We start from the raw sequence: 13,307 nt of genomic DNA on the forward strand, positions 1-13,307 counted from the left end.
TTTCGGACAGATCTTTATTTGCATAAGCAAATGAGAAAGCCAGGACCTTGTTTCATTCGCAAATATTGCATGTTGATCTTTAGCCAGAGGATATGAACAACATACTCTAGCTTTTGAATATCTGGATTAATAAGCACAATTTTGGAAGCTTCTAAGGTCATTTTCTTTAAAAGCTATTAGACTATTGATTTCTCATATTCTTTCAATTCTACAATATATTTGAATGTTTTTTGCAACAGTCAAGTTCATCCTAACTTGGAAATATACTGTTTCTTCATAGGGGCTGGGTTTAAGTCGTGGTTCACGTTATCAAAAAGCAGAAGGGTAATACTTTTATCAGGACTGCAACTGTTGAAGATAGTGGCTCACCACCATCTTTTAAAAGTCAATTAAGGGTAAAGAATGATGAATGAAGAAGATTTTAGTCTCGCCTAAAATATTATCAGATATTTTCTCACTCGTGAGTTATAAATTCTGAGTTTATTTCCTGCTGTTACTTGGATTTGATACCTTCTAGATGTCTCTAAGTTCCTATATATGTTGACAAATAAAATAGTATGATAATCCCGATAATTTTCTCTTTAACTTGTAATTAATAGAGCGCATTCGGATCATATCAAATTCTCAAACACTTATTTCCTTGTATTTCTTGATATGAACATCTGAACAAGCGCATGAGAGGATTGCCCACAAGATAAAGGGCAACAAGAAATTCTAGACAAACGACTAAATTAGTTTTCTCTGAAAAACACAATGTCATTTACAAACAAAATAGAATCAAAATTTGAGAGTTGGAACATAATGCTGACCTTGCGGTATCAAGTGCTTTCTGTACTTTTGCCTGTACAGAACCAAGTAAATCAGCACCCATTTTCTTCAATAGTTGGGTCAGCAGAACAAATAGCCAATCTTGAAGGTCTTCCTTGTGCACATGAATGAAGTCAACTAGAGTTTCCAAAAACATACTGAAAACCTGAAAAAAAATTGATATTTTCAGAATTGTACCTCAATGAAAGTTTTAAATTCACTAAATGACAATAACAACAGCCAAGCAGAAATCATCAGATGAGTTTGCATGTGTATTATATAATGTATTTTTTAAAAAAATTCTTTTAATTTTATTCAACTGATGTCCAGAATATTTTTTATTATTTCATATATCAAGAAATAATTCACAAATATAAAAAAATGAGCTAAATCTGAAATTCTGTCCCTGATTTGTACAGTTATATAATCACAATGCAAATTAGGTGAGTGAGCAACACCATTAAGGTGGCAAGAAGTCAAGACTGGTAATTTGACTCTTGCCTTGTAGCCATGCAACAAAAGACCATTTCTGGAAGGTAGCTTCACATGCATGGACTTTGTGGTTGCAGCAAAATGGCACAAAATCAAGTTTAAAATGTATCCAGTTAGCACTTGGATGAGCTTGTTTCCCTTCCAATATTCCAATCCTACACTAGTCCTATTTTATTCTCCCGCATCCCCATCATCCATTTTGACATCTATAAGATAATACATAAAGTGGATGGGATGACAATCCCATATAAGTGATACACCAGATCATACTGCAAAATGCATGGATTTGTTTTGCAATACTGAAAAATCTCATAGCTAAGGAACAACTGCATTTGTGGCCTAAAATATCAATGCAAGCAAAAAGATAATATTGTATGGCCCGCTAACCAGGATGCAATCGCCGATGAACGCGGCGACTGCACAGACCCTGCGGGGGCCAATGACCTTCATCCCAGGTGACCACCTGCAAGGCGGGAAACAGCAAGTAACAGCAGGAGACCGGTGCTGCCGTGATGCCACTCCCGATGTCAGCAGCGAGGAGTGAATATAAACAAAGATGCCTGTGCAATAAACCAGTCTTCAATTTCGATGCTGTGTGTGTGTGTGTGTGTGTGTGTGTGTGTGTGTGTGTGTGTGTGTGTGTGTGTGTGTGTGTGTCTGTGTGTATATATATGCGTGTGCGTGTTCTTTCCACACTCTGCGGTAGCACGCACGCTACATTGGTGACCCTGACAGGTCAAACCGGCAGTTGGACCTGAAGATCAGACGAGATCGGGCGTTCTCAGGCTAGTATGGCTGCAGGCAGTTGGACCTGAAGATGATGGAATAAACAGCTCTTCACACGGTTTCGTTGACGCTACTGACTTTCTGGGCGTTACAGCCACACGTGGTTCGAACAGGCCGAAGCACAGTTCCACCTATGACAGATCAATGCCAATGACACCTGTTACTATTACGAGGTGAGCTTGTTCGACCAGGAAACGGCAGCAAGGGTCGTCAATTTTCTACAGCAGCTTCCAGAGCAAGGCAAATACAACATCCTGAAGGAGCTATTGACCCAGGGGTTAAAACACAGGATTCTGTTGACACTATGGTTAATTGAAAAAACACTCAAATGCTGGAGAAACTCAGCAGGTCAAACAGTGCCTTTATGTAGCGAAGGTAAAGATATATCACCAATGTTTCAGGCTTGAGCCCTTCATCAAAGTGTGGGGGAACCCCCCTACATTATATCAGTGATGATCTAAATACCCTTGGATGTGGATAAAGTAATTTGTTAGATCAAAAAATATTGATTAAATTGCAATGCTCAGCTTTGCAGAAATTACATCTGACACATGAAAGAATAATGCAAAATAAAAAGCACCAAAAGCCATAAAAATAGATCACAAGAGAACCTACAGCAGGAACAGTCCCCTATAATTCATGATTACACCAAGAAAGCGAGACATGGAAGGCAATGGGGACAATTGCTGAAAAAATAGCGTTAATTGCAGCAGGGTCCCCAGTAAATGGCAAGGATATGGAGGGCTAAATGTCTACTTCCTCACGTTAGGGCACAATATTATTGTGCAAAGTTTCCAGAATAAATCCACAAAAAAAAATTTATGATTCCTTGAAGAGCAACCTAACACCTTCATTCAAACTTGCATAGGTACACGAAAAGATTGCCACATTGTTGACTTGATAATATTGCACGAGCATTACTAAGTTAGCTTTATAGGAGAAAAGACCCTTCCTTCATCTGCTTTGCCAGTAATTCAGGCCAATAAGTAGAGGAATTGAGGCAAGTTTCTGCTGCCAATTTTTGTCATCATTGGTTTGAGGCGACTGGTATAGATGGTGAGTTGGGTCATGAGATCAGCTAGGAGAAGGATTAAGTGATTTGGGAGCACGATTTTAAGAGGCCTGAAAAGAGCTAAGTACACTATTTAAAAGTGGGATATTCACCAGGTGGTGGGCGTATATTGAGAGAAGGGGGTGGGGGGGGGGCTCTTTTAATAGATATGTTGAAAGTGTAGCTTTGATGTATCCCACGAGCTTCGTGGGGCATTTGAATGCCAAAAAGTCTTGGAAATGTTGTTCAGATGTGGATTGCAAAATAACCTCAAACAAAAATTGCAGAATTCCTGCAACTCACATGAAATTCCCACTTTTAATTAATGTCTTATTTTTCATAGAAAATGAATCGCAGAATTCTATTCAAAATCTTACCTCTAGATTCTCTTGAAAATTCTCCCCGAGTTTTCACCCCAATTTCTCTGTCAACCAGACGTGTTTACTTGTGAAAAAATGAGTAATAATGAAGATTCACCTGAGAATCCACTGACAGCCCAACAATCAGTAAAATTCCTTGAAATTCAGCACCTTTATTTATCTACTTATGGGAACTCTAAAGTAACAAGGCCCAGATAAAGTTGAGAGGCAAATTTCAACTCTGTCTCAGTTTGGATACATCTGGTAGACAGCTAGTTCAATCACAATTCATACCCAACTATCTTCCTTCATCTATTCCATGGAAAACCTTAATTGTAGGTGATGAGAATTTATTGTCAAAAATATATACACATATGCACTGAAATTCTTCTTGCTTGCTACAGAACTCTGGCATTTCAAGCCGCTTTTACACTTGTGTCTCACTAAACGACCGTTCAGTGTCCTGGGATATGAACGATGTTTTTGCTGTTCACTTGACCATTCTTAACTGGGACATTGCACGCATTCACACTTGCAAGGAGACATCCCCAGGGTTAGAACTGTTCTATCTGCTACCAGTGACATCATGATACATTGAGCGATGGTGGACCTGCCCTAAATCCAGATCAAAGTATTATGATCTCATATTTAAACAAAATTAATCATGCTCAATTATAACATAATTAAGCTTTATGTACAGCACAGTATGAGCTGATTATTGGAAAGTGCTAGCAACAAATATCAATAGCAGACAATTTATACAGCGTGGGAAAGTTGGTAGCGCTATCATGCACAATTTATAAGTACAGTGGCAAAAAGCAATGGCAGTCCTGCCCTCCCAGAATTCTGTGTGGCAGAAAAAGGGCTGTATGTATGGCTGCATGCATGGAGCATTCGTGGAGGGGTTTCTCTGCCTCACATCATTATGGGGAAGTTAAGTTCACCATAGTTTTCTCCCCACAGTCTTTATAAATTGTGTACTATAGCACTACCAACTTTCCCACGGTGTTTAAAAATTCTCTGTTATTGCTATTTAATTCCCACTGTGAACTTACCCATGGCAAAGTCTATACCTTCTTTTTAATCTTCTTTGGTACTGGACCCCAAGAAAGGGAGTTTGTGGAGTGCCTCCAAGATGGATTCTTAGAGCAGCTTGTAATAGAGCGTACCAGGGAGAAAGCAATTCTGGATGTACTGTTGTGTAATGAACCAGATTTGAAAAGGGAGCTTGAGGTAAAGGAGCCAACAGGAGGTAGCGACCATAATATAAGTTTTAATCTACAATTTGAGAGGGAGAAGGGAGAATTGGAAGTGTCAATATTATAGTTGAACAAAGAGCCATAAGGGAGGAGCTGGCCAAAGTTGACTGGAACGATACCCTAGCAGGGTTAACAGTGGAACAACAATGGCAAGTATTTCTGGGAATAATTCAGAAGGAGCAAGATTAGTTCATTCCAAAGAGGAAAAAAGAATCTAAGGGGTAACCATAGCTGACAAGGGAAGTCAAGGACAGTATAATAATAAGAGAAGTATAACATGGCAAAGATGAGCAGGAAGCCAGAGGATTGGGAAACTTTTAAAGATCAACAGAAGATAACTAAAAATGCAATACGGGGAAAAAAAGATGAGGTATGAAGGTAAGCTTGCCAAGAATATAAAGGAGGATTGTAAAAGCTTCTTTTGAAGAGGAAAAAATTAGTTGAGATCAAAGTTGGACCCTTAAAGGTGAAATTATGATGGGTAACAAAGAAATGGCAGACGAGCTGAACAGGTACTATGGATCCGTCTTTGCTAGGGCAGACACAAACAATCTCCCAGATGTAATAGTGGACAGAGGACTTAAGGTAACAGAGGAACTGAAGGAAATTCACATTAGGCAGAAAATCGTGTTAGGTAGACTGATGGGTCTTTCTTTCTTTCTTTGGCTTGGCTTCGCGGACGAAGATTTATGGAGGGATATGTCCACATCTGCTGCCGGCTCGTTGGTGACTGACAAGTCCGATGCGGGACAGGCAGGCACGGTTGCAGCGGTTGCAAGGGAAAATTGGTTGGTTGGGGTTGGGTGTTGGGTTTTTCCTCCTTTGTCTTTTGTCAGTGAGGTGGGCTCTGCGGTCTTCTTCAAAGGAGGTTGCTGCCCGCCGAACTGTGAGGCGCCAAGATGCATGGTTGGAGGCGATATCAGACCACTGGCGGTGGTCAATGTGGCAGGCACCAAGAGATTCCTTTAGGCAGTCCTTGTACCTCTTCTTTGGTGCACCTCTGTCTCGGTGGCCAGTGGATGGGTCTGAACGCTGATAAATCCCCAGGGCCTGATAGGCAGCAACCGAGGGTACTTAAGGAGGTGGCTCGAGAAATCATGGATTCATTGGTAACCTTTTTCCAATGTTCTACGAATTTAGGATCAGTTCCTGCAGATTAGAGAGTATCTAATGTTATCCCACTTTTGAAGAAAAGAGGGAGAGAGAAAACAGGAAAGAATAGACCGGTTAGCCTGATATTAGTGGTGGGAAGATGCTGGAGTCAGTTATAAAAGATGAAAAAGCTGCACATTCGATTAGCAGTAACAGGATTGGTCCGAGCCAGCATGGATTTACGAAGGGGAAATCATGCTTGACTAATCTTCTGGAATTTTTTTGAGGGTTGTAATGAGAGAGAACCAGTGGATGGAGTGTACCTAGACTTTCAGAAAGCCTTTGATAAGGTCCCACAAAGGAGATTTGTGGGCAAAATTAGAGCAAATGGTATTGGTGGTAGGGTATTCTCATGGATAGAAAATTGGTTGGCAGACATGAAACAACGAGTAGGGAATAATAGGTCCCTTTCAGGATGGCAGGCAGTGACTAGTGGGGTACCGCAAGGCTTGGTCCTGGGACCTCAGCTATTTGCAATATACATTAATGATTTAGATAAAGGAATTAAAAGCTACATGAGCAAATTTGCAGAATACACAAAGCTGAGTGACAGGGTGAAATGTGAGGAGGATGTTATGAAAATGCATAATGACTTAGACAATTGGGTGAGTGGGCAGATGTATGGCAGATGCAGTTAAATGTGGATAAATGTGAGGCTATCCATTTTGGTGGCAAGAACAGGAAAGCAGATTACTATTTGAATGGTGTCAAAGGGGAAGTATAACGACATCAGTCACTGAAAGTAAGCATGCAGGTGCAACAGGCAGTGAAGAAAGCTAATGACATGTTGGCCTTCATAACAAAGGGTGATGAGTAAAGGCACTAAGGCATTCTTTGGCAGTTGTACAGGGCCCTGGTGAGACTACACCTGGAGTGTTGTGTGCAGCTTCGGTCTCCAAGTTTGAGGAAGAACATTCTTGCTATTGAGTGAATGCAGCATAGGTTCACGAGGTTAATTCTCGGGATGGCACATGTTGAAAGATTGGAGTGACTGGGGTTGTATACACTGGAATTTAGAAGGATGAGACGGGATCTGATTAAAAATTACAAGATTAATAAGGGATTTGACATGCTAGAGGCAGAAAATATGTTCCCGATGTTGTTGGAATCCAGAACCAGAGGCCACAGTTTAAGAATAAGGGGTAAACCATTCAGAATGGAGTTGAGGAAATACTTTTTTCACCCAGAGAGTTGTGGATCTGAGGAATGCTCTGCCTCAGAAGGCAGTGGAGGCCAATTCTCTGGATGCTTTCAAGAAAGAGTAAGAGAGAGCTCTTAAAGAGAGCAGAGTCAAGGGATATGGGGAGAAGACAGGAACAGAGTACTGATTGTGGATGATCAGCCACGATCACAGTGAATAGCGGTGGCTTGAAGGGCCAAATGGCCTACTCTTGCACCTATTGTCTATTGTCCTCTGATATGTGGATCCATGAACTTGAAGCTATTAACCTTCTTCCTAATCATCCCATGATTCTTTGGTCTCTCCTTCCTAAAGACCACTATAGGATCATTGAGCCTAATGATATTGAGAGTTGAGAGCAAGGTTGCTGTTCTGCATCCACACAAGCAGATTCTTGTTCACCATCCAATATTCTGACTCATCATTAGCCATTATTTGGGAAACAATTGTGGTGTTGTCAGGAAATTTATAGATTGCAATGGAGTTGAGCTTGTATATGCAATCATGGCTGTAGAGAGAATAAAGCAGGGGACTAAGTATAAGTTGCCTGAAGTTGCCCCGATTTTGATTGGCAGCAATGAGGAGGTGATGTTGCCAATCCAATGAGGAAATTGAGGAAGCAATTGGAAAGGTAGGAATAGAGTCTCAGATTGTTGAGTTTGATTATTAGTTTTGCTGGTACGATGGTGTTAAAAGTTGAGCTGTAATCGATGAACCACAACCTTCCAGAGGTGTTCTTGTTATCCAGGTGATCTAACACAGAGTCGAGGGCAGCAAGATTCCATCTGCTGTTGACTTGTGATGGTGGCAGGCATGTTGAAGTGGGTCTGGGCAGAATTTGATCTGCTCCATAACCAACGCATTTTATCATGGTGGACACAAGCACCACTGGCTGAGAGAATATTGAGGCAGGTCACTTTGCTTAATGGATGTCCTTTTGAGCAACTGGAGACCACAGGCCACAGCAGGAGTCGTAAAAAATATCTGCAGGACCTCCAGCCAGTTGGTCTGAACAGGTTTTATGAATATGGCAAGGTACAAAGCCTGATCCAGATAATTTCCAGGGAACTTTCCAATATAAATGCTCATTAGACTGGTTAAAATTCACAATCGAGTTATTTTGGGGTTGGGGGTAGTGGGAAAATTGAGTGAGGTGTTTGGAAGAGAGGTGAAACAGGAAAATTGTTTGGAAAATCCATTCTTAAAACATTAGCATTTTCCACATAGTGAAATGAAGAAAATGATATCCTTGTGACAAAGTATTTTTTGTGTTAACCAGCATCACTTCTAAAATACAGAATGTTTTTATCATAGCAATGTACCTAACAAAAAAACTTGAACCATTGTTTTGAATACATTTTCCAAGCTATTTACTTATAGCCTATCACAAACCTACTGGTTTCATGAAGTGATACTCCATCAAAACAATGAAGACAATCCTTATGAACAGACAATTTACAATGTCTTCATTTCTACCAGCTCACTGTAACATGAAGAAGTGTATCAACAAATGCTCTTCTCCACAATATAATTCTTGCAACGAAACAGACAACAATGATTTTTACAAGTGCGTAAAATAGCAAACTGTCAACATCAAAAAGGACATTCTTCACATTGGCATATGAAATGACAGCCAATCCCATAAAATGGCTCTTGCCTCAGCAATGCAAGAATTTAAAGTGCCTTCATTTTCATTTCCTTAATTTTTTTTGGAATATCCATTCCACAAGTGGAAACCAGGGATCTTTAATTTCAGTTCCAAATAATATCAATACATGAAAGGAATAGTCATTTCATGTTGCAAAATAGTTCAGGACCATATAATTATCATACAATATTAAGTATACAAACAGCATCAGAAGTGTTTCTTCAATTAAGTATATTCAAATAGGCCAAGTATAATTTTTTGCAAAACAATTAAGTTCCTGAAAAGTAAAAACAGAAGGAAGAAAAAAAAAATCAGCTTGCCCTGCAGGGTGAGGTCACACAGAAATTGGACGATCAACATCTAATATTATGTCTCAGCAGACTTAAACCAAATGGCATCAGTAGCAACCTCCAATTTCCGGTTGCCCCCTCCCTTCCATTCTCTCACTTTCCCTCATCCCTCCACTCCCTTCCTCAAGTTCCAAAGCCACTTTCCTTTCTCCTACCAGAGAGGAATTTTCTCCATACTCTTCTCCATCCTCATTGCATCTCAGCTCCCTTTTCTCTGCCCCAGCTCTATCCACCTATCATCTAGCCTGTACTCCTCCCCACCTTCTTATTTGGGCATCTGCCTGACTTTTGGCACATCTGAAAAAGGGGTCAGGCCCAAAATATCAACCGCTTTTTGCTTTCCATGGATGCTGCATGACCTGCTGAAGTCCTCCAGCACTTCTGTGTACTTCACTAACCTCAGCACATGCTAATGTATATGCTAAGAATAAAATCTGTAAATAAACTAAACTGAGATTAATGCAATGTAAATAAGATAGCATCTGCAGTTTCAAAGGTACATTACACAAAAATAATTGATTAAGCCTGATTTGATAGTATCTCTATAAAAAGTTGGAATTAAATAAGTACAAATTTATTTCCTTATTTGCCATTAATTATTTCAATCATAAAGAATCCTGAAGAAACAATGAAAGAAAGAATTCATCAATTTAGAAACGGGAAGGCAGACTGTTCCTTCATTTTAATCTGATAGTGGTTAATGGGCGTATTTTTAGATTAATGGAGGAAGAATTGAGTATCCTGCAATCCAAGATGACATCAACAGAAATGTCAATTTTTTTAAATACAAAAAACAAGTATTTGCAAGTAAAAGCTCAGATGTATACTCAAATAGGTGGTGTTAATCACTGTGAATTTTAATGGGGAAAAAAAATCAGAAAATGAAAGTAAGCAGGAGATAAAGATTTTGGAGAGGCAACTATTTTTTCCAAGGAAGAGACAAAAGCAATATGTTTCAGTTGAAGATTTCAAGATCAAGATGGGGTGAAGATCAATGATTTAGGAGCACTGGTATCAAGTGAGAATGTTCCTTCTCAAATGTGCTGACATTTAATTGCTGATGGAGTCTGCATTTAATGAAGCTGGTACGAAATAAGCATGAACACAGGAGAAATCCAGATCATTGCAGTCTCTATTGATGATCATAAGTGTGTACTCCCCATTTTCAGTGTCAAAGAATCTTTTAACAGGTAGAAATTTCATCATGTAACTATGCCTGCTCAACAATAACATGTTCAATACAGATGTGACATGCGGTCAATGCCAAATCACATTCTTATATGCTTCAATTTAATCAATCCTTATTTTGTTCAGTTTTTATGAGTGTACTATAGTATAGGAAAAAAGTTGAGAGACAAAGTTTAAGGCTGATAAAAATTAACATTTGGTGTTAGCATCTCAAGCAGAGTATCGGCAGAGCAGAATATTTTTGGTTCAAAACATACCAGAGTTGGCCACCACTAATTCTAGTTAGGGTATACCCTACTTTACTAGAGCTTTCCCATGAAACCTTTCGTAAGATGAAATGGCTTTTTTTGTAAAAGCAAAAACCCATTCAAATCCTTTCATAAAAGAGAATTTTCATAAAGCAAGTGCAGGCATTCACAAAATGGGGTAGACCTGTAACATATTAATCTTAAATTCAGGACTATTTTCGACTGTCAGATGTTGTAAAGAATTCCAATAAATTGCAGAATGGATCAAAAAATCATATGGTATTTTGTTGGACAAGTCATAAACATAGTAAAACTTGCAAGTATTTGTCAGAAAAGGATATTATGGTTTGACCAATCCCCACAGGAATAAAAAATGAATCAATGGAAACAAAAATTATACAAGTATAGATATCCTGATTAGCCAAGCACAAGACAAATTAGCAATGAAATCTGTTAATATGAGGCAAGATGACATATGAAAAGGGAAGTGGTAAGTTATCGTTGTTCTCTTCAAAGGCAGGAACTGATAATAATGCAGAAACAAATTGAACCCGATAGTGTTGAAGCTATTATTTGTAAGTCTAATTTGATCAAAGCAGCCAACTTCAATGAGAATGTATTAAAAGTTTGAAAATTTAGTTGCATCCAAAGTCAATAGAATGCTCATCATAAACTACTTCAACCTGAACATTCAATGAAATGTAGAAAAATAATCTTGATAAAAAAGAACAGATTTTAAATAAAAAAAATAGAGATTAAAATACAAAGAGTCAGAAAATATCTCAAATATAAAAATAATTGAGACAAAATGGACTACGCACAAGAGAAAGGTAATACAAAAGCGGAAAGAAATTTTAAATGAAGGCATATTGCATGCCATAACTACACATTTACATGATGCAAGTTTCTTTTATTGTCATGTACTAGTACAAAACAAAATAATAAACAGAACTGCCATTAGAGTCACCATCAATGTTGCTCAGCACCCCTAAGTAGAAGAAAGAAACAAGAGAATCCCTTTATATCTGTGAATTTTGCTCCAGTGCACCCATGGACTCTGCAGCTGCACAGACTCCAGTTTATACCATTGGCAACCTCAGTTCCAGATTCAAACCTGATCAAGGCCTTCCGCACCCGAGGCCCTTTGGGAAACCTCCTTGCCCTAAGCATCCTCTTGAATCCCAGCTGTGTTACCTGGCTCCCCTGAGCCAGTCTCCTAAAATCTGCAACCTGTGTGGGTACATCAGTCACTGAGCTCATTGCAGGTCTGCTGCAGTGGTCACCATCCTGTAGGATGATCTCCTCTGCTTCTCATTTTTTCAGGGTGTTCTTCCATTTTATGGTTCTCTGTGCCAGTCCACTGCACCCCAAAGCCTGCAATCCCTGCTGAGCACACGTATCTTGGGCACAGACCCTGCAGTTGCAGGAGATTTGTTTAATAATATCGTTGACTCCTCCAAAAGGCAGTTTGGCGCTTTTACGGAACTGCTGGCATTTGGACCAGGCCATTGAACCCTTCGGAGAAATGGTGTCACTGCCCTCCGCTGTCCACACCAGCGCTGCCATTACAGCAGCTCCAGGATCACTGACATTTAAAAAAAATTATTTTCTTTTTTAATTACCAACAAGGTATTGGAGGCTATTGACAAATCTAAAAACAGTTCTAAAGCAGGACCTTACAAAAAACACGAAATTCATATTGACAATGAAGTGCAAGCATTGAAATGAAATTCTCTAATAGGCCCTTGGGATCCTGTGGGATTATACATGTTTTGTATTTTAATCAATGGTTTACAATCATTTATTGATATATTTTATGCAGAGCTTTAAAATACCTTGAGTTATGTTTTTGGTTCTGAACTGATTCAGATTGAATAATCTTTTTAGTCCTTACACAGGAATCCCAAACAAACTGTCATAACTTTAGATTAATAATCCATAACCAAGGAATGGATTTTACCATGCAAGAAATTTTGAACATTTTTTGACACATTTTCATTTCATTAACACTGTGCATTCAGATTTGAGAAAATCTTTTCCTCATCACTTAATTTTACATGAGAATTATTCCAGCCAAACTTGAGAAAATCTCTCTATTTTTAAAGAAAATTGTATATAAGCAGGTCAGAGGTTACAGAAACAATGTATTAATCCATTAATGGTTGTCTGATGAGAGGTTAAAAAAAACCACAAAAACTTCAGATGCTGGATCCTTGAGCAAACCATGAGCTGCTCAAGGACCGCAAAGAACAACAATGACTGACCATTTATACCCATGCATGCCTTGTGAGCTGATGAGTTTTTCCAGCAGCTCATTGCTTACTGATGAGTAAGTTTGAATTTTGCATAGATGTAATACAGTATATGAAAAAATACCCTCATGTCACATTAGAAACATAGTTAAAAATAGTGGGGTATTAATTTTCCACAGGAAATGGAGTAATATTAGGCAATCTGGAGGCTACCATTTAAAAAAATGTGTAAAATCAATATTAAAATCATTAGCTCTCGACAATCTGATGCATAGATTGATAAAATAACCAGATGTCCTGAGAAAAATAAACTTTGGTTGCCTCCTTGCAAATTAAGGAAATTATGGCTGAATAGTACATCCAAATAAAACTAAAGTTTTAACACCCTTGAAGTAAATGAATGAATGAAAGACTGGTACTTTCATGGAAAAACATTTACCAATTAAATCACTATAGGCAATTATAAATGCAAGGAATTTTCTGATTCCAAATGTTTGTGGGTTTGTGTGCCATCAACTTTTAAATCTTTCCATTA

The 13,307-nt window shown here is 38.7% G+C and overlaps 1 protein-coding gene across 25 annotated transcripts in view; it reads right to left on the reverse strand.

The window, feature by feature from the left end:
• The window catches only part of LOC138755198 (CLIP-associating protein 2-like), a 378,019-nt gene that overhangs the window by 85,237 nt on the left and 279,475 nt on the right, over positions 1-13,307 (reverse strand). For all 25 annotated transcript variants that reach the window (XM_069920727.1, XM_069920718.1, XM_069920728.1 and 22 more), the window contains one exon: positions 810-973. In XM_069920727.1, coding sequence (XP_069776828.1) covers positions 810-973 — 164 coding nt within the window. The remainder of the gene's footprint in view (positions 1-809; positions 974-13,307) is intronic.

The sequence above is a fragment of the Narcine bancroftii genome, chromosome 2 (genome assembly GCF_036971445.1).
Source record: "Narcine bancroftii isolate sNarBan1 chromosome 2, sNarBan1.hap1, whole genome shotgun sequence".
Lineage (NCBI taxonomy): Eukaryota > Metazoa > Chordata > Chondrichthyes > Torpediniformes > Narcinidae > Narcine > Narcine bancroftii.